The sequence below is a fragment of the Pangasianodon hypophthalmus genome, chromosome 3 (genome assembly GCF_027358585.1).
Source record: "Pangasianodon hypophthalmus isolate fPanHyp1 chromosome 3, fPanHyp1.pri, whole genome shotgun sequence".
In the NCBI taxonomy this organism is placed as follows: domain Eukaryota; kingdom Metazoa; phylum Chordata; class Actinopteri; order Siluriformes; family Pangasiidae; genus Pangasianodon; species Pangasianodon hypophthalmus.
In genome coordinates this window covers 26,905,941-26,932,554 of record NC_069712.1, presented here as the reverse complement: position 1 = coordinate 26,932,554, position 26,614 = coordinate 26,905,941, and the positions used below count along the sequence as shown (strand labels likewise).

Below are 26,614 nucleotides of genomic sequence, written 5' to 3'. Positions count from 1 at the left end.
GACCCCTTATATAGGCACTTAAAGCAAACTGTAGAATGTTTCAGTGAAAATGAAGAACTTAAAGACTTTTCAACTATATGCACTATTTATTTCTGATTGAATTTTTTTTAAATATAACATATATTGGCAATATTTTAAAAAAATGTTCATGAAAAGTTTTAATACAAGTGCTTAATAAAACTATCAAGTCTCTTTGTACTGTTTGTATTGTGTGCAAGGCCATTTTTCAATGATCAAACTTTAGCAAGTTTCTGCTCATGAGTCAGGCAACAAAAACTGTCGTAATGGTGACACAAATTGTATTTTTATGACTACTTTGTAAAGAATCTCAGATAATTGCATTGCTTTATCTCTATATTGGGACAGGAATGCTCCCAGCCAATCATGAACAAATCCATAAACTGTTGTACTCATAAACCTTAGTCATGACTGATGCAACAATAAGCAGGAAATAATAATATGATACAGTGTGAAATAACACATCTAATGGCTCGGTAATGAGCTTTCATTTTTTTTTTAACATTAATCAAACAATTTTTGTTATAAGGATGTTATGTGTTCTTCAACCATATAAGGTAGCTGGTTAGACAACATTTTGTAAATAGCAATCAGCTACATTAGCATTTAAGTCCTTGTCCATTTAAGATAAATAGTTTGGGGGTTATTTATGGCGATCTGTAGCTGTAGTAATTGTGGTTGAGAATCAGCCTACACAGAGATGAGTTTTGCTCATGTTTGTTCACTTATGTAGCCAGTGGACCTCATATGTTTAATTGATGCGTTTTATATTTAAAATTTTATATTACGTTCACACACTAGAATCAGATTTTTGGTGAAAAAATCTGGTGAAAAGTCAGAGTTTTGTGTTTGTCGTGTGTTCACTGGGGCTGTATTGTGATTTTCTGTCCTGCTCCCTTTTCAGATGGCTGCCATATCCCTGGCGTCAGGCAAAAAAGCTCAGAATCTCACACTCAAATCACAATTTCCTGTTGCACATCATACTTTCAATCCCAGCATGCATTTATAGCATTTGGAATCTCATTTATATTCAGAATATGATTAGTTTTGGTTGTCAGGTCAGAATCAATACAAAGAATCTAAAAGATTAAAATCAAGATACGGAACTTGTTTGAAAATGCTTACAACTGCATTTCCAATCTCTTTTGTCTTTTCTTCTTCTTCTTCTTTTTCCAGAAAACAGCACAGATTAAAAAGTATGGAAGACCCAGTTTCCTATGCCTAAACTTCTGCTATAACCTTGCTGCATGGCTGAACAAGTCAAGCTCCTGTTTAATGACCCAGAGCCCTCATTAGCCCACTGTTTATGTTCTGCAGGAATTCTTAAATTGCTATAAATATGTATAAAGTATAATTATGCTTGTCCTACTTTGGTTCTGTGGATATCTGTGAATAACTGGAGCCACTCAGGTCTAATGGAGTGGCCTGGATTGCTCAATTATCTCAGCTAGTGAAAGCACTTGGCAGTGGACAGAAAGAAATGCAGTGCATCATTTGTTTAATAATAAAGTGTACATGATATCACATACTTAAAGGGGAAAATATCAAACTATATGTACTCTCGTTACAGTACTTAAGCATATAGTTGATTGTAACGGTTCTTATTTTGGTATTAAATCATGTTATTTTTACTTTTGCTTGATTTTTCTGCTAAATGGTTTTGATCACCGTTACAGTGTAAAAAAATAGTACTGCATTTAATCCCTGGAAGACTGTAAACTAATTAAAAGACAGTATGTGCAATATTTAAACAATTCAACCTTGGATCCAAAATAAATATCAAAATAAAAAAAAAAAAATCATATAAACAGTTTCCTGAAACTCTACACTTCAGGCATCTTAGCAGCAATGTCTGAGACAGTGGAGACAGACGAGCCCAATTTATCAGCTATCTTCAGTTTTAAATGCTTCAAAGGAAAAGCGTGATAATAAGCTGCAAATTATGCGAGCCAAAAACCCATGGAGATATCGACATTTCACAGCTCGATATTCAACCTGCGAAAACGTGCGCAGGTAAGCCATTAGCTAGATGAAAGCATTAGACGAGCTATCCAGATGTTTTGATGTTTTACAGAATGAAATCTCTCATGAAGTTCTCATAAAGTACTTTATAAAGTAATTACTCAAGTAATTATTCTTCAGATGTTTTATTTATGCATACTTTATAAGTAATTTTCTTGATCACAACTTTCACTTTTACTCGAGTGAATTACTGTTACAGTTTTTTTTAGAAAGTGTGTTTTGTCCTCTTTCCACCACTGTATAATTAAAAGAAAATATTCCTCATTTCTATGGAGAAATGCGATTTAAGAAGCTGGCACAAGAAGCAGGACTAAAGTGTTATATCATCCTTATCAGTTTTTTAGGTCTATATATGTAAGTCATAAAAAAGTGATGGCCATTAAATCTATCCTTCAGCCTAACCTTAAATGATTTGTGACTTTTAATCTGTGTGAAATCTTTTGGAATGAGAATATTTTTCCTGACATAAGCAAGAGTTGAGAGAAAATATTATCTACCTGCCCAAACATGTCCATCCTCCCCGCCCCCCCTGCAGAGTGTTAAAAGAATACACAAAAGTGGTAGCTTTGCTAGTAATGAAATGCTAATAACATCTACGCAAATACAATCATTGTGACATGCGGGTTGGTGAAGAGGCAGGACGCAGTGGCGTGAGAAAATTTTATATACGGCAGTCCAAATATCATTGTCAAAGTTCATAGCATGGGGTTAGAATGCTGGTAGGCAACAGAACACCAGGAGAATCCATAATCAAGACCTGGGAAAACAAGAACGAGTCAAAATCAGGAAGTCGAACTAGGAGGCTAATCAAAGAAACTAGGAATAATTGCACATTAAGACCTCATGCTGAAACTGGGACACACAAGGATGTAAATAGGCAAACTGAAGAGAAACTAGTACAAAAGCGAGAAGAATAATCAATGAACAATAGGGCAGTAAACCAATGGCAGGGAAGGGGTGGAGACAGAACTCACGAAACAAACAAAAAAAAAACCAAACACACATGGACAAAGATCAAAACAAGCATAAACAAGGAAGCGCTAAAAATTGCTGAAAATTGCTGAAAAATTGTAGCGTACGTTGAAAAGGGAATTTACATGACAATAATGCTAAGTATTCTGGATTGGCTCTTATTGAATGGCCTGACTTGCCAAGTCCAGCACTGCATAGGAGTGTTATCGGGCCATTAATGCACTTTGGGTATATGCATAGATTCCTTTTTTTTGATAAGACTTGATAAGAGTGCTTGAGTCTCATCCTGCCGCTCTTATATACACACACTCTTAACAACAGTGTAGGAAAGAAAATGTGTTTTTTTTAAATCAAAGCCATACTTTCCCCGCAGTTCCACTTCATCTGTACTGTTAAAGGATGCAAACACACAGACCGAAGATTTATTAGCGCTCTTCAAGAGACGAGCCAGTGTTGAAATATGAAAAATAATAGAACCAATAACCAAAGCTATCATAATAGTCTGCTCAAGTGAGGTACAATTCATTCATGCTGTCTCATTGCTTTATGATAGTGGCATCTGTGACAGTGACTGTGGTGTTGGGAAGAACAAAACAGAGGATAGAAAAACATGGAGAGAAGAGCATCGTTTACTAAGACGTGTGTAATCTGATGATTCATATTAGATGACACTGAAGCATAAGGTATGACAGAGTCACACTCAGATTTGAGACTATGTGTTGTAGAACCAATCCCTGAATGTTTTATTATATTCTGTCTTCCTTAACACTCTGATGGTTCAGGTTGTCTGTTAAATCGCACAAACACTTTTTGTCCGTGCCTAGATCTATAATCCAGTATGTAAATGAGACGCTTTGCAACTTATAGCTGTTCTTTTGGAAGTCAAAAAGAAATGCAGGCAAATGAGTCACAATTATATGCCAATGAAAAACAGAGCCACAAAATAGGATTCCTTGCTGCTAAGGTTGCGCGCCAATTACGCCAAATCTACTGTTTATGAGTCTTCCTAAAAAAGAAATGTGAGCCTCATTTCTTTACTCTGTTGTCAGATTAATACTCCATGCAAGAACATTTCCAGCACTAGCTGTGTATTTTAAAAGGTTTACATTTGGGAACTCTAGAATGAGAACTCTTTTCCTTCTTGAGCTTCCAGAGCAATATGCTGTGAAAGAACATGAGCACGAATCTTGGGAAATCTAATCTTTTGACTTTTTTTTTTTTTTTTTTTTGCTCTCAGGGGTGCAGCATGTGTGAGCGACTGTGCAAAGTGAAGAGCTTGCAGTGGCTGTATTTTTCATCATTTTTTGTTTCAGTGTTAAGGTTTTTTTCCATGGCAAAAAGATTATTGTTCATGTTTCAAAGTCAGTCTAATTGTTGGAGAAGCAGAAATGTTTAGATGAAGACACCAAAAGTAGAATGTATATGGGCAGAAACTGAAATTTCATCATCTGGCCCTGTCATGCTCCCTTTCTGTCTTGGTGTTCTTTTCCACTCTCTACTATCCACTTCATTTTCTCTCTGTTTCTCTGTTAATCCTTCATCCGCTCTTGTCGTTCTTGCTTTATCCCCCTCCCACAGTTGCTTTCTCTGGCCTGGGCTTCACCTCCTTCTACTTAGCAGGGAAGCTGCATTGTTTCACAGAGAGTGGGCGTGGACGCAGCTGGCGCCTCTGTGCCATGATCCTGCCCCTCTACAGCGCAATGATGATCGCTCTGTCCCGCACCTGTGACTACAAACATCACTGGCAAGGTAAGAGAGGCCTTGAACACAATCTTGCAAACTGCACAAGAGTACAGTCCACAGATACGCAAGTCACATCCATATTAGTTTCTAATACCCGGTGAAGACAAAACAGAATAGTAGGGATGTAAATGCAATGCCACTATCTGTAGCTGTAGCTATATTCAGATTTAATATCTTTATTCAGATTTAAAGCTGAAGTGGAACATTTTTTTTTAATTAAGTGTGAACCCTACCACTGGAAAACACTGACGTGAAAACAACCAGACGTGGAAATGCTAGCAGTGTCAGCATGTTTTGTGAATTCTGGTTCAGACAGTTCCTCAACCTCAGCTACATCATTCGAGTTCATAATTGGTCTCAGCTAGAAATATGCTAAGGACATTTTTTTTTAATTGTGCTCTCACAGTTAATGTTTTTATTTGTATCTGCCTGTGATTATTTTCTAACAAATGTAGCTGGTTCTATTTCCCAACATATAAACAAACTAGTAGCCTAATTTAAACCACAGCAACCCTGACCAGGCAGTTACTAAGGATGCTGTAATGAACAATATTAATGAATATGGGTTTTCTTTTGTTTGATGAGTGTAGTACATGAGAGCTCACTCATGCCTACATGGAAGTAAAAACCTGTGGGAACCCAATTCTGGTGCACTTCAGTCTCAGCTACAAGCCTTGTAAACCTTTCTGGCAAGCCTTCTGTATCTGTATTCATGATTGTTTCAAACACATTGTGTGTTCATGTTCATCCTGAATAATGCATTTGTTTTCTGTCACAGAAAATGCATTAAAACGTTGCGCTAGCGTGCACGAGTGTTTAATTTGCAGTAAATTTCAGGTTTAAAGCAATAATATGAACAATAACAATATAAAAAACAGGTTTCAGTATTGCAGGAGCATGGCACTGAAGAATTCATTCATTCATTCTTTCATTCATCTTCTGTCAGTGCTTCATCCTGATCAAAGTTGTGGTAGATTTGGGAGGCTATCCACTGGAGGACAATGTTTTGTCTGTGATATGTGGATGAGTATTCATGAAGTCATGACAGAAGCAAATACCTAATCTGCTTTTGGTAGTTTGGATGATTTTTTTTGTTGTAGTTTCTGCAAATTGTTTTTTTTTCCCCTACTCAGATAAACCAGTTTATTATGGAGCCATATTTCCTACATTGCTTTATAGGCGACATCTGCTTGGTAATGAATTTTCCTCTCCTGCATTACACCATACCACCTACACAGGCAATATATTAGCTTAAGGCTCAGTGCATATCTGAGAGAGATTTAGAGAAATTAAGCTGGAGTCAAACTTCCGACATCAGGAATAACAGTTTTTATAATCAAAGCAGCAGGTGGGTAGAGGTGGACGGACCTTTGGAATTCAGTACCAACAGTATCTACAATGATAAATGTTTTTCAGTGGATCATGAATAATGGATCGAATCAATTTGTTAAAACCTTGTAAAGCTTAGAACGGAAAGCTACGTTCATCTACGTGACTCCTTCAGTTAAATGTTTATAAGGTCTCGATCCTCATGAGATTTTTTTGTAAACCTGCACAGCCAGTGCATCACCACAGTGCCAGGATGGAGAGAATTAAACATGCCATGTACTGCTGATGAAGAGTGTTAACCGTGAGAGACACTATTCAGCAGTTTGAGACCTTAACTGGAGTTCACCTTCTATCACAGAAGAGACGTAAATTCATAAATTGCTTTGGCAGGGTTTGATTTATTTATTGCTATATTTTTACATGTTGCTCTTTTTTGCACTCTTTTGACACAAGGTTCAACACATTCTGTTGACAGAGAATGTAACAAGCTTCATCACAAAGAATGAATATATATATATATATATATATATATATATATATATATATATATATATATATATATTTTTTTTTTTTTTTTTTTTTTTTCCAAGCTTCTTATTTTTTCATATGTAAACTTGCTCATCAACCTGATCAGTGCTTATTAAGAATCAGCTGTTTGTTGATGAATCGTTAAAACACACACACACACAATTTTTTTTCCTCCTGTTTTTTTATTTAAATGAATCATGAATATGTGCTTAAACTTTCATGTATTCCTGCTTGTGTTCCTGCGATGCCTTCTTTATGCATAAACAGAAACAGAAAAAAAACATTTTAGCTGAACACGATAGACAGCATGTAAGTCCTTAGGCATTTCAAACAGTATACATGTGTTCAGTACATTGAGCTTTAATTGATGAATCTAGTCTCCTGATAGTTCTCCTGATGCCCCGCAGGAGCTGAATAGAGCATGACATTGTGTATGTACTGTGCTTTCCCTTGAGTGTGATCTGATCCAGCACAGTTCATTGACCATTTCACTAGAGGGCTGCTTCTGTGTTCAGTCAGGTAGAAGATTTTTTTTTTTATTTTTAAAGAGCTCTGGGGAGATGATCCTTAACTATTAGTGAGACTGACAGTGACTGAAGATGTGTTGTACAAATTCTCCACCAAGATGAAATGTGTAGTTTTCAGTGCCAGAGAAAGGAAGCAGTATATCTCTGCAGGCTCCCCACAGAACTGTCAGATCCTTGTAACCCCAAGATTTTGATTTGTGCATAATTTGCTGATAGACTATGACTTTACAGCCAGCTACTCCTGGTAGCCAGAACACACTGCATTTCACTGAAACGCTCCTACCATAGGCAATGATATGTGGTTTTCACACTTCTGAATAAGACTCGGATTGGCATAAACTGCTAGTTAGTCTAAAATGTCCAGTTTTACATGGATGCAGCAGTGCTCCAAAGACAAACGTGCTATTTTTTCCCATAGGGTTAACGATTTCACATCTGGTTCTCTCGAATGGCAACAAAAAAGCATTCACCCTATCGCGAATTTGATTCCCAATGAAGCTACAGCTGTCCATGGCCAGGAATCCAACAGTGTGGCATCTCTGGGTGGGTGGGAGGGAAGAAGAAGAAGCCTTTATTTGTCACATATACATTACAGCACAGTAAAATTCTTTTCTTTGCATATCCCAGCTTGTTAGGAAGCTGGAGTCAGAGCACAGGGTCAGCCATGATACAGGGTCCCTGGAGCAGAGTGGGTTAAGGGCCTTGCTCATGGGCCTGACAGTGGCAGCTTGGGAGTACCAGGGCTTGAACCCCCAACCTTCTGATCAGTAACCTTGAGCCTTAACCACTGAGCCACCACTTCCCAAATAAACGATAGTTGTGTTTCTGCCTGGTTTCAAACCAGGGACCTTTTGCGTGTGAGGCGAATGTGATAACCACTACACTACACTACAGAAACCATGTTACGGGATGGTATACCTTTTCTCTCCCCTGTCAACCACATCGACAATAGCCAATTGTGCATAAATGCGAGCTCATGTATGTGGGAGAGGGTGGATAGCACGTTCCTCTGAGTATGTTACGCAGCCCTGTGATGCAGCATGAGCAGCAGTTCCCTCCCCGAGTTCGTATCTGCCATGTGATAGCAGACAGCCAAGACAAAATTAGGGAGAAAATGGGGATTCTGGGGATCTTGAAATCAAAATATTGGTCACTGCAACTTCTTCAGATCTTGTTAGGTTGCATTAGTTTACTTTGGTAACTTTGATACCACAGCACTGTTGAGTGCTTGAATCTGATTGGGTAGAAGGTGTTGATTAATTTTCTATAACCGCACAGCTCTGACAGTAGTTCCAGCTTTAGCATAAATGATACAGTTATATTAATGCGCTAGGTATAATATTTTTTCCATTATACCTAGTGCATTAATATAAACTCGGGAGAACCAGATGCGGAATCAGGAGAATGAGATGCGGGTTTGTCTTTGGAGCATTGCTGTTTCATTCAGAGGGAATTGTATGCCTGACAAATTTACATAATCTAAGGGTGATAATAAAGGGATGGATAAAAACATATACATTACATACATTATACATACATGAATCTAAATCTCAAACAAAAAAAAGGTTCTGGTTTTTGGTCATCTTTTGGAGAAGATGGGAGAAAACGTGCTTTTGCTACATCACATATCAGGGCTCATCTAATTGGTTGCTCTTTGGAAAGGTAAACTGAATTGAAGATGAATTTTAGCGACCTTTTTTTTTTGTACTTTTTTTTTTTTCCCTTTACAGCGTACCCAAGTCGTTGTGTATTTCTTAGTCTTCTGGAAAATACTTGATGCGAAAAAGCTGCAATGTTAATAAGGGCTTTTAAAACCAACCTTAACCCTAGACTTCTCAGAATATAATAGATCTTCCTAGAAAGAAAGAGGTGTTATTCTGATAATAACATGCGCTTATTTCCAGTCAAAAACTCTCAAGGTCTTTTAAGGAAAGGGTGATTAAGAAAATATTATTTTTTTTATGCAATGCATGTCAAAACTCTCTTTAATATCCGTTACTACATTGATTCTCAGTCAAAGCTGGGTAATAATAAAATACAGGTATAGTAATAAGGTATTTAAAATACAATGAAAATGTACGCAACTGTGATTATAGTGAGAGTGTACTGTATACTGTATATAGTTATTGTACCAGGGCCCTCAGAGACGTTGGGTTCAGATCCATTTGCTGGAGGTTTTACTTCCGAGGCAGGGTCAGTGGACGTATACAGGGTCAGAAGATCACAATCCAAAAACACGGCTCAGAACTTACATGATTGCAGGCATACATTAAGGCTTCACACAGACACACACGCTCTGTAGGGGGGATTGCCTGGGCTAGATGTTACAGTTTTGTATGTGTGTCTTCTACACAAAAGAAAATGTTTGGAATTTAAGGGCTTTTTATGTTACGTGACATTCACATCTGAGGTACCTGTTTTTATTTTGCAGTATTCCAGTTTTAATTTTAACGAATAGTTGCTTGTTATTCAAACTGCTGACATTTGGAACATGTTACTAATGCGTGTAATCAGTAATGGAAGGCAATCGCAAAGTGACCTTTCACGCTTTCTTCTCCTCTCAGACGCCTTTGTCGGTGGTGTGATCGGCCTGCTGTTTGCCTACATCTGCTACCGGCAGCACTACCCACCTTTTCTCCACACAGACTGCCACCTGCCTTATGCCAGCCTGGCACTGAGCACCACCCGACATGCGCCAGTCTCCCAGGAGGTGCCTCAGGCTACGGACAATGCCACGAGCCTGCCTCTGGAGGGCATCACCGAGGGGCCTGTATGACTAATGGAGCCCCCCTCCTTCACCGCCCGCTTGGTATGACCCACACAGACTGGCTGACTCTTGTACATTCCAGTGGGTCGTCCAGTTCCTGTTCATTTTATCCTTCACTGGTACTCTTTCTTTTTCCGTCTTGTGTTTAATACTGATTTACTAGCCTCATTTGGGATACATTTACACTCACTACACTTGTTGATGGCGAGTGTAGACCATTTCTGTGTAGCAGGAACGAGAGAATAATAAAGAGAGAGGAAGACTCGTTGAAGTGGCCTGTATAAATTGAGATGATTAATGATAGCACAAAACGAAGGCAAAGTCCAGCATGTTGTATTTTACTATTACAGATATGGAAATGTTCAGTGTATAATATGTATAATAATGTGAGGTGATTGGAGGGAAGGCATTGTAATAGAAGTCACAATCTGTCTATTTTGATGTTTCTTTTATCTTTTCTCATTACTTTTCCAGTTCTGACTTATTTGTTTTATTACACTGGGCAGAAAAAAAATGCTTTTCAGAGATACTTGGTGAACTCGCTGGTTGTCCATGGTAACATTCAGATATATATAGATCTCCTTCTCATTTCTCTGTCCCTTCTTTTCGGTTTCAATAGTTTGACTTACTTTGACCTGAGTCCTTCACCTCTTCTGTTTATTTTTCTTATTTTCTGCCACATACTCCTGGCTCGACAGTCAATACTTCCCTATTTCTTTATTCTGTCCCCCCCCCACCAGTCTCTGTCTCTATTCCTCACAAATTATCAGTGGCGCCACACTGACTCTGTCTCTCTGCCTCTTTCTTATTTTCTCTATCCCCTTTCTCTTGATCTCCCTTATTATCTTATTTCTTCATTCGCCCGCCAATTTCCTTTTATTTGTCATGCCAGGGTTGCATAGAAATTTGAATACAAATGACAGCTAAACACTGTATGGTTGATATCAAGTACGCAGAGTGTGCGTGTGTGTGTGCGTGTGTGTGTGTGTGTGTGTGTGTGGGTGTTGGAGAAGGGCGGAAACCCCAATCTGAACCTGCATTAATTTCCATTATGTGAGGAGTGGCTGCCACTGTTAATCAGCACATTAGAGCAGAATGGAAAAGGAAGCTTCCAGGCTCTTACTTAGTCATGAGTGTGTTCCCTGGGCTGGCTGTGACCTGCCACAATCAAACCCCTAATGGGATTATTCATTAACATGCCACTAAGTACTTGTGTCTTAATAGGGCAGACTGTGGTGATTAAACTGAATGGAGAGCTACAGTATTTTATTTCATCCCTCAAAAGCTTAAGCTGGTGTCTGACAAGTAACTACTAAATGGCACTGCATATAACGTTATACACTGTCAGTTAATGTGCTTGCTACACCATACTTCCTGGTTGTTCTTATGAGTGCTAGGAAATAAGTGTTAATACTTTTGAGAATGCAGATCATACTTAGCTGGTCATCTATTTCTGTCTCACTAAGAGGAAAATAAAGCAACCCCGTGAACATGGACGAATATAACAAAGTAGGAAAAGTTGTCTGTTAAAACAGACATGCGGCAGCTTTTTTTTTCCCCCAAGCGTCTGGTGGTTACTGTAAAACCATCAGTTTCTGACTTGACTGCGCTGTTGGAACGCGTCTGAGTTGACTGTTGCAGGAGAGCATACAGTGTTTTAAGCACTTTATAATTAATATTACCATTAAACTGATTTGCAAAGTGTCAGATTTGACTTTTTGTGTAGGCATATTTAATCTATTTTGCTGTCAAAAGGTTCATCCCTTTTTTCACTTTTGGATGAAAAGTGATGTTTTTGACAATATTAAGCCAAAATCTTTTCGGTGCATCCTTAATAAATATAGTTAACTGATGTTAACTCGATACTTGTCTTGGGTTAGATAAGTCGAACATACATCGAAAGATTTTATTTCACATTACAGAACTCAAAACAGACTCTGTTTACCTTGATAGAAAGCAAGGCCACATCTTTCAAGCGAGAAAACCGAGACGAGCCGAAAGCACCGGCCGAAAGATTACTTATGCGAGATGGAGATGATTCATTAATAATGATTGTTAATCACTGCAGATTCATATGTCGAGTGGCTCTGCTGTCATTATTGAGGAGAAAAAAAGAAAATGACATGAAAATACACAAACATAACAAACATTCAAAACGTTTTTGAATACGTTTTACAGCATTACAGCATAGAGCTATGTTACTTTCAATAGAGTGTAAGCTTTTGAAACATTACCTATATAGCTGTTTTAGACTGTTAGAGAGTTAGCCTCATGCAACTGCTCTATTTATTTCTCTTTTACAAATGGGAATATGCAAACAAAGGACTATGGCTATGCACCACAAGTTTCTTAACATATAGCTCTGTTCTCTGACAGGCGTCTGTGGGTGTTTTAAAGGAATTTAATTACCTTTGCTGTCACATTTTAAAAGACAAAAGGGTTTGTGCAATTTACGGGCTAAAACTGTGCAATATCGTTGCCAGTGACCAGAAAAAAAAGCAAAACAAAACACATAGACTGGTGAGAGAAAGAAATAAGTGGTGAAGGAGCACTGCTGCATTTGGAAGACAAACAGAGTGAACTATAAGTGACAGTTCTATACTCTGATTCAACTTTATCTACACCTGTTCTAAAACAGTGCTTATCTCTCCACTGTTTCTTTCATGGACCTTTTACAGTACCTGATCTTGTGAATTAATAAAAAACGGAGTGGATAAAGTTGTATTGTAAGCTGCAAATGAAAGATTCCACTCCTTGGCCTAACTATTTGTAACTTTTCATACAAGTTGGCTTGTGCAAAGTCGTATGAATTGTTGAAGTGAACAATATCCATGACTGGACTATTCCCATAAGAAAAATCCCCACTGTGTCACTGACTGTGTGATTGCTAAAAGCGAACCCTTAAGCAAATGTCTGCTGGCAAGTACAGACCTCAGGCCTGTTTGAACATGACTTCTGATTACATCATCCGAAGACTTGCTATTGCAATCCTCAGCCGAGCTACATGCAGGCGGCTGAAGTCTTTGTCAGAGGCATTGCTTGTTCAAGAACTTCCTCTGATCTGTTGTCTTGATGTTTTGTTACACACGTTACACATTTTACAGAGGGATTTATTGCCCTCAGGACACTACATCGTGACAATTTGGATATAATTCAGAGCCTGTAATTCTGATTAGAATTAATTATGTATAAAAGAATATATATCTGGGGTCCCTGGAGGACAACTGGTCAGGCCACAGCGCTCTCACTGCTGCAGCCCAGGTTCAATTCCAACCTCAACCACTGGAGTTGCATGCAACAGTGTGCTCTCAGTGCCAGTCCAAGCCCAGATACAACTGGGGAGGGTTGCATCAGGAAGGGCATGCAGCATAAAAACTGTGCCGAATCAAATACACGGACCAATGATCCATTGTGGTGACCCCTAACGGGATCAATGGATCAACAACAATGGAATATATATTTGGAATATAATGCAACGTTAACACTTAATTTAACAGTTTGTTACATTAAATACAAGGTGCAGATCTGCCAACCTTGAAGAGGAATGATGCATAGACATTTTCCAATATAGCCCTTTAACTATTCACTATTCTACAATAGAAACGAGTGTGTGTGTGTGTATATATATATATATATATATATATATATATATATATATATATATACATATATGTGCCTGTAAACATTTCTAGTCTCTACAGCATTCCTAAAACAGGCAAGCAGCAGCTTTTTTCCCCTAAGCAATAGGTGGTTACTGTGAAACCCTGTATATACACGCTCTCACGTTTCTACTACGATGGACCTGAGTGCACTGCTGGAACACATCTGTGCTGACCCTGCAGGAGAGCAGAGAGCTTTCTAATGATCATTCCCGTTACAATGATTTGTAAGGTGTTAGATTTGACACTTAGTTGTACTCCTATTTAATCTTTTTTTGGTCAAAATTTTGTGCCACTTTCGAGTCATTTTGGCCACATTTTTTTGGTTCATCCCCTGATAAATTTAGTTAACTGATGTTAACTTTAAACACACACTATATGGCCAAAAGTTTGTGGACACTGGACCATCATGCCCATATGTGGGCCTTCGCCAAACTGTTGCCACAAAGTTAGAAGCACACAATTGTATAGGATGTCTTTGTATTTGTCTTTGCTGTAGCATTAAGATTTTCCTTTAACTAGAACTAAGGGGCCCAAACATGCTCCAGCATGACAATGCCCCTGTGCACAAAGCGAGCTCTGTAAAGACATGGCTTTCCAGGGTTGGTGTGGAAGAACCTGAGTGACCTGCACAGAGCCCTGACCTCAACCCCACTGAACACCTTGGGGATGAACTGACTACACACCAGGCCTTCTCATTAGACATAAATGCCTGACCTTACTAATGCTCTTGTGACTAAATGGGCAGAAATCCCCACAGCGACGCTCCAAAATCTAGCGGAAAGCCTTCCCAGAAGAGTGCAGGCTGTTATAACAGTAAAAGTCGGATAAACAGCATGTTAATGCTCGTGGATTTGGAATGTTCAAATATGAGATTGATGGTTAGATGTCCATATACTTTTGGTCATATAGTGTACATTGATCTATTTTGTTTCACATTAATGAACTCAAAACTTTCTCTATTTACTTGTAAATAAAAAAATAGAGGCGGCATCTTTCAAGTGAGAAAAGTGAATCGAGATGAGAGCACGGGCTAAAAGATTACTAATGTGAGATATGGGGAAGGGGGCGGGGCTTCCGTGGAAGGGGGGAGGGGGTGGTGCTTTGGGGGGGAGGGGGGTGATGTGTCAGGTAATATTGAAGAGTTCAAAACATGCAACTGCGAAACTGTCAATCATTCCAGATCCAGATCTGTCATTTTATTGGGGTGAAAGTGAAGACTTTCTCTATGCGTTTTTTTTGAGAGATAACTCATAGCAGCATACTCGTAAAGGTTGGCAGGTCTGAACTTTTTATGAGAGTGTTTACATGAGGGGCACTACCGTACTTTCCTTAATCTGAACAGGCATTTCTCTGAACACAAGAAAATACATTTAATGTTTTATGTCACTTATGACACTACTGCAGAAAGCAGTTATTAAATTTCTGACCAGCGAAATCCTATTTTTTTTTGTTTTTATGGCTTGGCAAAGTTTTTGCTTAAGTAAAATATACAGTTTTTAACTTGTGAGTGGAATTATAGTTTAATTATATGTACTGTAAGTATGGGGATATTGCTCTGGATATTATATTGCTCTCTATAATTGCATTATTTTCCAAAAGAAATAAAAGGTTCATATTATATGTCATTACATTGACATATACCTCCAATATCCAACAAATTTGGCTTGTCATGAGAGTTTTGAAAATGTTAATCCATTCTTGGTTTTTATTCTGTTTCCTGTTCTTGATTTAAGAGACATTGGCAGTACTGTAGAAAAGAAAAAAAAGTGTTTCTGCTTCTGTTCCATTTTGGTTGCCGATCCTTCCTGATATGCTCCATGTCCACTTTTATTTCGAGTGTTGAAAAATGTGTTATAGCCGTGTTATAGGATAGGAAGGGAATACTTGTTCACTAGTGTCAAACGGCATGCCAGAGTTAGTTGTTCAAAAGAAACTATTTTATATGGAGACGCATGTCCTGGCCTTGAAAGCATTTTGAGTCGTGTTTTTGTTCATTATATTGTGTGTGTACAAATAGTCTACCTATGAGCCGTATACGAATCTAAACAGTCTTGAATATGGGAAAAATTCTTTACTTATGACTGAATGTTTTTGTGGGATTGTAGAAAAGGATGTTTGCACTGATATCCTATTCAAGCTGCTACTGCACATCAAAATCTTTAATTAGATCATCAAATTTTAACGTTGGGTTTATTCGACATCCTATTATAAGAATGGCATATGTGTCTTATAACTTATTCCAAAAAAAAAAAAAAAAAAAAACAATGACTTTTTTTATTTTGCTGTGTGTGTTAATTACTCTGAGGTTTTCAGTTGCAGTGGATGTTGTATATGTTGTATATGACATCCGTGCGGGAGCCCAGTATGTGCTACTGCTTTGTGCTCGGTGGAGGTTTGTGTTGTGTTGTTATGCATCAACCTGCACTTATATAAGAGAAAGAGTTTTCAATAAAGGACTGTATGCTAAATAACGACTGTCTGCTTCTTTATAATATGGTGACAGTTCTAAATGTTAGCATTATCCCTCATTTGCACAACACCTTTAATGTGCAATTGCAAATTATACAAATACAGTGAAAATGATCAAAAACTTTTTTAGGGAAAAAAAAGAAAAAAAAACTTACAGTAACCTAGTTGTATAAGTGTGCACATCCCTAAACTAATACTGATGAAGCACCTATTGATTGTATTACACCACGCAGTCTTTTTGGGTAAGAGTCTATCAGCGTGGTACATCTTGATTTGGCAAAATTTTCCCACTCTTTCTTCCAAAAACATTCTAGATCCATTAAATTGGGAGGGTGTCTTCTGTGCACAGCCCGCTTCAGGTCACCCCACAACCCAGAACACAGCCACGTCCCCAATTATAAAAGGTGAACACACTTATGCAACCAGGTTTTTGTAACCTTTTTTTTTTTTTCTGTTTTTCCCTAAAATGTTTTTATTTTAAATTTTTATATGTTGTAATTTCACATTGAGGGTGGAAAAAGTTCTGACATGATTTATCTTAGTTTTATTTTTTTACTTCACAAAAACCTGCCATTTTAACAGGGGTGTGTAAACATTTTATATCCACTGTATACTACATGGCCAAAGTTTTGTGGACACCTGACCATCACATGCCACATGGTCTTCCCTAAACTGTTGCCACAAAGTGGGAAGCACACAATTGTATAGAATGACTTTGTATGCTGTAGCATTACAGTTTCCCTTCACTGGACCTAAGGGGAACAAACCTGTTCCAGCTTAACAATGCCCTTTTGCACAAAGCGAGCTCTATGAAGACATGGTTTGCCACGGTTGGTATGGAAGAACATGAGTGGCCTGTACAGAGCCCTGACCTCAACCCCACTGAACACCTTTAGGATGAATTTTCAACACTGACTGCACCCCAGACCTCTCTGCCCTACATCAGTGCCTGATCTCACTCTTGTAGCTGAATGAGCACAAATCCTCAGAGCCACGCTCCAAAATCTAGTGGAAAGCCTTCCCAGAAGAGTGGAGATTATTATAAGAGCAAAGTGGGAATCAATCTGGACTGTTCAGAAAGCACGTACACTCACCGTTCACTTTAATAGGAACAACTGTAAACCTGCTCATTTCTGCAGTTTTCCAGTCAGCCAATCATGTAGCAGCAGCACAATGCAGAAAATCATGCAGATACAGGTCAAGAGCTTCAGTTAATGTTCACATCAAACATCAGACTGGAGAAAAAATGTGATCTCTGTGACAATCCATGGGATTGTTTGTTGGTACCAGATGGGCTGGTTTGAGTATTTCAGAAACTGCTGATCTCCTGGGAATTTCACACACAACAGTCTCTAGAGTTTACACAGAATGGTAAAGAATGAGGAGAGGAGAATGACCAGACTGGTCTGAGCTGACAGAAAGTCTATAGTAACTCAGATAAGCACTCTTTATGACCTCGGTGAGCAGAAAACATCTCAGAACCCACAACACATCAGACCTTGAGGTGGAAGATCTACAACAGCAGAAGACCACATCAGGTTCTGCTCCTGGCAGCCAAGAACAAGAATCTGAGGCTATCATGGGCACAGACTCACTGAAACTGGACAGATGAAGACTGGAAAAAGACCAGGTGATTTTTTTTTCTAACCTTCAACTGTCCAGTTTTGGTGAGTCTGTGCCCATGATGGCCTCAGATTCCTGTTCTTGGCTGCCAGGAGCAGAACCTGATGTGGTCTTCTGCTGTTGTAGCTCATCCACCTCAAGGTTCGATGTTTTGTGAATGCTGAGATGCTTTTCTGCTCACCACAGTTGTAAAGTATGATTATTTGAGTTACTATATCCTTCCTGGCAGCTCGAACCAATCTAGCCATTTTCCTCTGACCTCTCTTATCAACAAGGTGTTTCCACCCACGGAACTGTTGCTCACTCAGTGTTTTTTGCACCATTCTGTGTAAACTCTAGAGACTGTTGTGTGTGAAAATCCCAGGAGATCAGCAGTTTCTGAAATACTCAAACCAGCCCATCCTGCACCAACAACCATACCACAGTTAACGTCACAGAGATCACACTTTTTCCCCATTCTGATGTTTGATGTGCACATTACCTGAAGCTCTTGACCTGTATCTGCATGATTTTCTGCATTGTGCTGCTCCCATATGATTGGCTAATTGGATAACTGCATAAATAAGCAGGTGTACAGGAGTTCCTGTTAAAGTGGACAGTGAGTTTATGAGTGTAACAAACCTTTGGCCTTACATTATACAAATCATCATTATACACAAAGAAACACTGTTAACTGTTAACAAGCATCATTTCACCACCTCTATTGGCATTCAGCTTCTTTTTCTGTACTGTTGACATTATTGAACAGATAATGTTAGCAAACAGTTAATAATTGAGAGAGCAGGGAGGTCTCATGGACTCGTTACACTCAGTCTTTATGAATCCCTTTATAAAGAACTGTAAATGATATTTAATGTTTTACCCAGCATTTATTTTTAAATAGTTATTTCATGGTCTTTGGATGAAAAAAAAAAAAAAAAACTAATTGAATGTCAGCAACAGCAACATCTCCTTTGCTTGAAGAGCTTCTTCACAACCACTTATCCTTGTCACCTGTGCACTAAGTAGAATTTAAAAGTTGGTAGAGATGAAAACAAAAATGCTCTAAGAGGCCATGAAGTCCAAGGTCTAATTGGAAGGAAAGTTAGCCAAAGAAAGCGAAAGTGCAGCTGGGAAGGAGTGACGTCTCTTAAATGAACTGATAGCTCTGTGTGAAATGTTGTGAATTTGCAATCCTCAGTTGATAAAGGTACACTACACACTAGAGATGATATTATGGAGTTTAATGATTCCTAATGCATGGATTAGGAGCAGGCCACAGTGCATAAAAAAAACAACCTCCAGTAGCCTGCAAGGAATGTGTGAATATTTCTATAACTGGAGTTTCTAGGGAAGTCATAGACTGTGCCGTGGCCTGTGTAGCCACTCTTGAGAGAACAGATGGACTAACCAATAAACAAACCACTTCCAAGATGAAGAGAGTTCCTTTCACATATCTGCCTACTAATGAAACCGTGGCTGAAGACTTGAGACCGTTTCGCAACCTCCATTAATCTTCTACAAATGTCAAAAAGAACACAGCGCTCTATCCGGCTCTGGCTTTTTTGGGAGCTATTTTTGTTCACGGAGCAAAAATAAACAGAATATTTGGCTATACTGTGTCTGAAATGTCAGTTACTCAATATTAACTATTAGTTTATAGAAGTGTTTTGTATAAAAGCAATATCACACTCGCAATCGTGCTGTTGTAGTGAATATCAGCACAGCTGTGATTACCTGCAGCTCGTGCGATATTGCTTGTGCGATATTGCTTAAAAATCACAGGCCCTAAGGGATCAGTTTCTGTCACTCGTCACTCCTCACGCTTCACAGCAGGAGTTGTTTGTTGCAAGAGATGAAACCAGATGTACCTTGGAGAAGACAAAAGAAGATTAGCTGATTGTTTTGTCGAGTACCTTCACACCATAAGAATGAAGGATTTCTCCTTTACAGTGGCGAGACACTGTAAACAAATATAGCTGTAACAAAAGCTAGCTGTTGTTTAACAGTGGAACGAGTAAATGTAGGCAGAAAGGGCTCATCTACAATGTCGAATCTCTGGAACCCCATGGATTGAATGTCTTGTTTGGACAAAAAAACCAACAACAACAAGAAGAACATCTGTTATTTTGAATAGCTTTAGAATCGCTTTACTGCTGCAAAGTTTTGCAGTGTCCTGTTTCTTGGGAAACGTTGTGTTCTATGCTGCAATTTTTACTTTTACAATCTCGTGTGTGTGTGTGTGTTTGTGAAGAGGTAGTAAAAATGGCAGAGTAATTCAGTTAATTACTAGTGGCAACATCAGTTCTTCACCCAAAATGTGAAAGGGACTGATTGTTTCTATTACCACAGTCATTTAGGTTTCATTTTTGGCATTCAACTTTTTGATTATAATGATATTTGAATGCACTGTGGAGGCTAGTACAGTCTGATCTGCCCAAGTGGAAGCCCAAACACCATCCCATTACCCAATACCTCCAAACAATTGCACACATTGCAAGATCCTTTAAGAGCTTGGCTTGTCTCAGGGACTTCAGGACAGCCCATATACCTGTGCCACTGGCAGTTATTACTCTAAATGTTTATGTCAGCTAAGTAAGCTCTGGCATATGCACAATGGGGTCAGAGAACCATTAGTCATTAAAACGTAGCTGGCAATTGCAAGGGTGACTAATGGATGCAAGCCAAGCAGCGTAGAGAAAGACATTTTTTCCCCTTGGACTTTGGAGAAAGAGAATCTGCCAATAGTTAAATCCAGGGTAAGAATGTAAGTAAATTGCATGGCCAGACCCTGAACACTGAATATTCTGATACCAGGTTTACCTTGCAAAAGCAACCAGGATCAACATGAACATGCTGAGGCTGTTCCATTTACCTAATTCTTCCATCTCCACCATTTTCCCCAATTATTCTTGTGTTCAGGCAATGGACAGGACTAGCTGCACATAACCACACTCAGGGGGTCACAATGTGGTGTTCTATGAGATTGATGTGACTGGGCATTGGAGAAAATATGCAAACTCTGCTTGCAGTTGAGCCATTAATCACGTCCATTATGTAATAATGTAAGAGTTCAAATGGAGGAAGATCCTGTGGAGGCCTGGGACACCTCCTAGACTGCACACTATAGGGGCACCTCCTATTCATCACAATTCCTACTGTTGCTGTGCACAAACATAAGAATTATTCTTTTATCCATTTTTTTAAATGTTTTCTACCAAACATCCAACCATCTGCAGGATCACATAAAAATATTTGGGTTGTGGCACTGACTTTTTTTAACCTTTAAAGCTCTCCTCATGGCTCCACAGCCCAAGCAATAGTGCCCTTGTTATAACTGGGGCTTCCTGGCATCTCACCCCAAGTTGTTCTTTAAAAGCAAGCAAACCACACTTATTTCCACAAAATAAACATGTGTGGTAGAGAAAGTTAAAAAAAAAAATGTTCGGGTGAGCTGGGATGATATAGTTATCAACTCCTCATTCAGGGCCTGGATTGTAGACTCAAGAAAAGGCTCAAGGAGTATCCAGTTCCAGTGTAAATACAGATTTAAATACAGATTAAACCAAACCATTCTGAGACCTGTTATTGACTCACCTAGATACTCGGATGTCCTAGCTCTCCCCCAACCTGGTCACCAAACTGCTCAGCCCATTGTCTCCTGTTCCAGTGCGGTTCAACTTTCATAAAAAGCCACGGACCACAAGATATTAGAGAGAGTGACCACTCAGTAACCATCATCTGGCACAGGTGTACAGTACCACCACACTCCCATCACGAGTACTGTACCACCACACTCCCATCACACCGATCCTAGGATTGTGTTGTTGACATGTTGTCAGGGGCCAATCCTCCTTCTTTTGCATTTATTTATTGTCCATCAAGTATCTACATGATGGACAATAAATAAATGCACACAGAAGGAGGAAATAATAGAGAATAGAATAGAGAAGAAAATAGAATAGAAAAGAATGGGGTAGTGGTTAAGAAACTGGTTAAGACATTGGACTACTGATCGGAAGGTTCAGTCCCCAGCACTGCCAGGTGGCCACTGCTGGGCCCTTGAGCGAGGTCCTTAACCCTCAACTGCTCAGTTGTATAAATGAGATAAATGTAAGTCGCTCTGGATAAGGGTGTCTGCCAAATGCCATAAATGTAAATGTGAATAGAAAAGAATAGAGGCTGCTATAGAGGAGTACATCCAAAAGGCCCTTAGGCAGACACTTGTACTCCTATGCATCTCTAATGCTCTATACCAGTTCAATAAAACAATGTAATTCAGCATTTATTTAAAAGATAAAGATTGTTTGAATTAGTAAGTATTCCAAATGTTGCTGTTGACCACAAGAAAAATAAAGTACAGATTATTTGCATAGCTTTATATGAAGTAACACAAGAGTACAGCATTCCATAGCCTGCACTTCAGTATTCCTAATTCCTTCAGTATTACATTTTCACACTAATAAAAAAGTAAAATAATAAACTACACTTGTCAATTATGTATTGGAAAAAATGAATATTATTGTTGTTTACAGTATTCCTTTTTCCATCAAATCTAATAATGAAACCAAACACTGTAATTTACCTTAAAGCCAGTGGCAACACAGTTTTAAATGTTAAAATGCTTTTTGTGATACAAAAGATGTATGATTTAATGATTTCCCAATGGCAGATTCAAGAAATATACAGTGGGGTCCAAAACTCTGAGATTACACTGAAAATCTGGGATTTTTTTAGAAATTATTTGGAAATAATAACTGGAAATAAACAGAAAGCTTTGGAATTTTGTAAAATGAAAAGAGGAAATGTGCAACATCTTGACTATTCAATATGCACTATTTCTAGGTCACTATTTAAATGTAAGCAAATTAGTGATATTGATCATGTTAACACTTTTGTAGAAAAGATCAGATTTTCCGTGAGTCTCATCCCTTCCACTGAAGCTTCCATTCCCTTCTGTGTTCAAACGACACGCTGATGGATTTGATCTAAAATGGATCATCAGGTTTTGCACAAACTTGTGGAGTTTATGTCAGCTCGAGTGCACACTGTCACACTTAAAGCAAAAGGAGACATACCAAATACTAAAGAAATTCTGAAATTCCTGTAGATATTTTTAAAATTCTACTTTTCACTCAAGTTGTTGCTGATAATATGATTTGTAATGAAAACCTTTGTGTTAAATTGAAAACGAATGCCACACAGAAGCATTTTCGCTAGTGCTCTCAGACTTTTGGACCTCACTGTAAATCAGTACCTAGTATTTAATTATAACTAAAAGCTACAAAAAAAGTCCCATATTCTAGCTGAGCAGAACTGTGTTGGTGTGTCAGATCACATACTGATTGACAGTGGCTTCTGCTCAGCAAAATAAAGTGCTAATGCTAGAAAAGCACGTAGGAATGACAGAGTGGAGTCGAGTGGGTTTTATACAAGTCATGAGTCACAAAAGTTGCGTGGTGTGTTGGTGTATTTTGGACTTATTTCTAACAGCATTGCACTTTTGGAAAGTGTCAAAATAAGGTAGGATTATGGATTTTTGCCCATGCGCATGTTCTTCCTTTCTTTTGGCTAGTTTATAAAGCTACACTGACCATCAAAGCATTGTATTGCAACCATGCCGGAGCTTTAGTGTTGTCACATGTAACTCAGTCGCGAGCGTTATTAACGCTTTATTGTTGAAAACTTTTCTGGTTATGTTTCTTGGACATCTGAGGGTCCCTGGACCTCACATTGACAACCACTGCCTTATTAGATGATCACTTTATCTATTTATACATTGTGATATGGTGTCATATAAAGTAAAAGCCAGTTTAATCTGCATTTTAATTTGACACACACAGATACACTTACCAGTCACTTTATTAGGAACTCCTGTACCCCTGCTCATTCATGCAATTATCCAATCAGCCAATCATGTAGCAGCAGTGCGGCAGTTAACGTTCTCATCAGAATCGTGAAAAACTATGAGTTCAGTGACTTTAACCGTGGCATGGTTGTTGGTCTGAGTATTTTGGAACCTGCTAACCTCCAGGAATTTTCATGTACAACAGTGTCTAGAGTTTAAACAGAATAAAACCAAAAAACATCCAGTGACTGATGATTCTATGGGCAGAAATGACTTGTTGATGAGAGTGGCGAGCTGACAGGAAGACTACAGTAACTCATATAACCACTCTTTACAACTGTGGTGAGCAGAAAAGCATCTCAGAATGCACAATACACTGAACCTTGAGGTGGTCGGGCTACAGCAGTAGTAGATCTCACAGCAGTAGAGGTTGCACTCCTGCCAGAACATGACTCTGAGACTGCAGTGGGCTACAAGCCAGATAGCTGCAATATACACATAGAGATATCGAGGTGACTGCTATAGCCTACAAATCACAGCCTACTGGATGTTTACTTCAATAGGAAGAAAAGAAAAGTAGATCAGGATGTATGAGATAAGGTGTAATTTCCTCCTATTCCTAACATGCCATTTTAATCATTTTCAGTGGAACTGTCATAAAGGTATTTTATGGTAACATTAGTAATATGGCAAGATTGGCTGATGCTAGATTGTGCCTTATAATGATTAAATAACAAAACTGTGCCATCGCTGCTCTTGCTGCTGTCCACCTACAATACACGAGACTGTCAAACTTGTAAATTTAATTGTACTGTACAGATCATGAAAACAATCATAATTTGATTTTGTACATATCCTCATCCCACCGAAATGAATTCCTGGTTACGTCATTGCCAACACCTGACGTGTTTCTGAATCTTTTAGATACAAGTGTGACTTTCATCAAACACGGCAGACAGGCATCGATTTTAATCAGCACTATGAGATCTCAGCCCACACATGCTCTACACTACGCTGTGAATTCTAGACAGTGTGAAAATGTTGAGTAGTAGTTATTACGGGCTGTTTCACTATTATTTTTCCATGTTAGTGCGGGCTGAATGAAACGAGGCAGCGGGCCGTATTTGGCCCTCGGGCCTTGAGTTTGGCATGTTTTGCTGACAGACACTTCCGGCAAGCCCTGCGGGTAGAGTGGCAAGTCAGATGGCGAGTTGCAGTGTACACATACCCTGAGACAGCTTTTGAATGGTGTGTGGTCTTTAATTTGCAACGGTTATGTTCAGTGCTATAACTTGTTGGAATGTGCAGACCAAACTCAAAACACATTCCCTCAGCTCGGGACCAGCAACACCACTTGAGATGACCCTGTCCTCAACACACACTGGTTGAAGATCTGATGCCACCAACTTCTAGAGAAGTGCTTGGCCCCAAGTGATGATGCAGGATGTATTTTTTTATTGCCTGAAGCAGATAGTGTTTTCCATCTTTCCCTGTACTTTGTCAATTCCATAGTTACTGCATGTTTACAGAGACTTTGATGCTGAGCATCAAAACATGCCTGTAGGTGTACTGGTGACATGAAATCGCCCCTGGGTGTGAATCAGTCTGTGAATAGCTGTGTGTTTGATGCTCTGCAACGGCCGGATATCCCATCCAAAGTGTATCTCTGCGTTACTCCAAGTGTTCCTGGGACACAGGGATTCTAATCAGGATAAAGCAGTTACTAAACATGAATGACTGAATGCATACTCATCATTTGTACAGTATCATATTAATCATATGATATATATGATTATATCATATAATCATTAATCTTATTTATTAACATGCTAGATCGTATTGCTATTGAGAACAGATTTAATATTGTAATATTGTTAAAATTCCTATTAACTATGTATGTAGTCGGCAAATAATGCCCATGTGATTAACATTTTGCAAGGACAATGATATATTCACAATTCTGGAAAAGATGAGGATGAACTTATCTCATGCATTACTCCTAACTGGAAACACTGGTTGCAAAAGAAGTGACTATATTAGATGGCGCCCCCTATTCTTAGTATTCTTAGTATCTGGTATATAATGTGTACAAGGAAGGATGATTAAGTTTTACATCTTAAACATTCACAGCCTCACAGTTATCTATGGTTAAGGAAAATCCTGGTCTCCCTTTTGCATTAATCAGCATAATAAATGAATAATGAAAACATGTCTTGCACGTCCTGCTCTTTATTAATATTGTGTTACTGAGTTACTCTCTAAACACAGATCTAAATATTTTTTTTTACCATTCCAAATGTTGAGAATAAAATAAATCTACTCCAAAAAGCTATTCCAGAATAAAGCTCTTCTCAGGATACTTGCTGCCGATGCTCATCTGTTTGCCACATATTCATGCAGTGTTGCTCATTCCCCTGGTGCTGTTGCTGTCTGTGGGTGAATAACCTCACTTGAAAAAGCTAATTATTTGTGATTGTATCCATGCTTGGTTTAAAAAAAAGGTAATTATTTGTGATTAGACACTAGGGGTATGGCAGTAAATGGTACTACACTTCCCTGCTACTTCTAAAATAAGAAAGAAAGAAGTGTCTCAGACTTGTATGAAAAAAAATCTAATTAACTGCAAAGGCAAACTAAATTACAATTTAGCCCAATCCGACGTTCTGCGGAATTTGTAGGAATCCTAGCAAGTGAGTAATTTTGTTGTATTTCGTGCAAATGAGGTTCTAAGAAAAGCTAAGACAGCTAACCCAGCCTTTGGACCCATGCATAACCTTTTGGGAGTGAATTTGTGATACATTGCTTTTTCTCCCTAATTTTCTCTCACATTTTTTTTTTTTTTTGCAAATGAAAAGTAATTTCAGTGATTATATGAATGCTGCTATTTAATTAATCAAATTCAAATTAGCACTAGATGCAGATTAGCATTAGCTGATCAAACAGAAATAAATTGGCCAAAAGATAATTTATACAGAAGACCGTCTACGGTGGATGAAAATACATCATTTTCACGTCATGCGACACTTTCATCAATCAGATGCAGATTTGTTTGTGCACTCATATCTATGCTTGTTTCTACAGAACATTGATGAATAGGGGTCAGTGTCCCTGCGTATAGGGAGCTTAT

General features: G+C 38.6%; 1 protein-coding gene and 1 non-coding gene across 2 annotated transcripts in view; one reads left to right on the top strand and one right to left on the bottom strand.

Annotated features, from left to right (window-relative positions):
• The window catches only part of plpp4 (phospholipid phosphatase 4), a 92,743-nt gene extending 78,122 nt beyond the window's left edge, over positions 1–14,621 (top strand). Inside the window, exons 6-7 of the mRNA XM_026939066.3 lie at positions 4,591–4,761; positions 9,704–14,621. Coding sequence (XP_026794867.3) covers positions 4,591–4,761; positions 9,704–9,915 — 383 coding nt within the window. The 3' untranslated portion in view covers positions 9,916–14,621. The remainder of the gene's footprint in view (positions 1–4,590; positions 4,762–9,703) is intronic.
• Positions 7,960–8,037, bottom strand: trnav-cac (transfer RNA valine (anticodon CAC)). The gene has a single exon. It is a non-coding gene; the product is annotated as a tRNA-Val (tRNA).
• Positions 14,622–26,614: the final 11,993 nt, after the last annotated feature.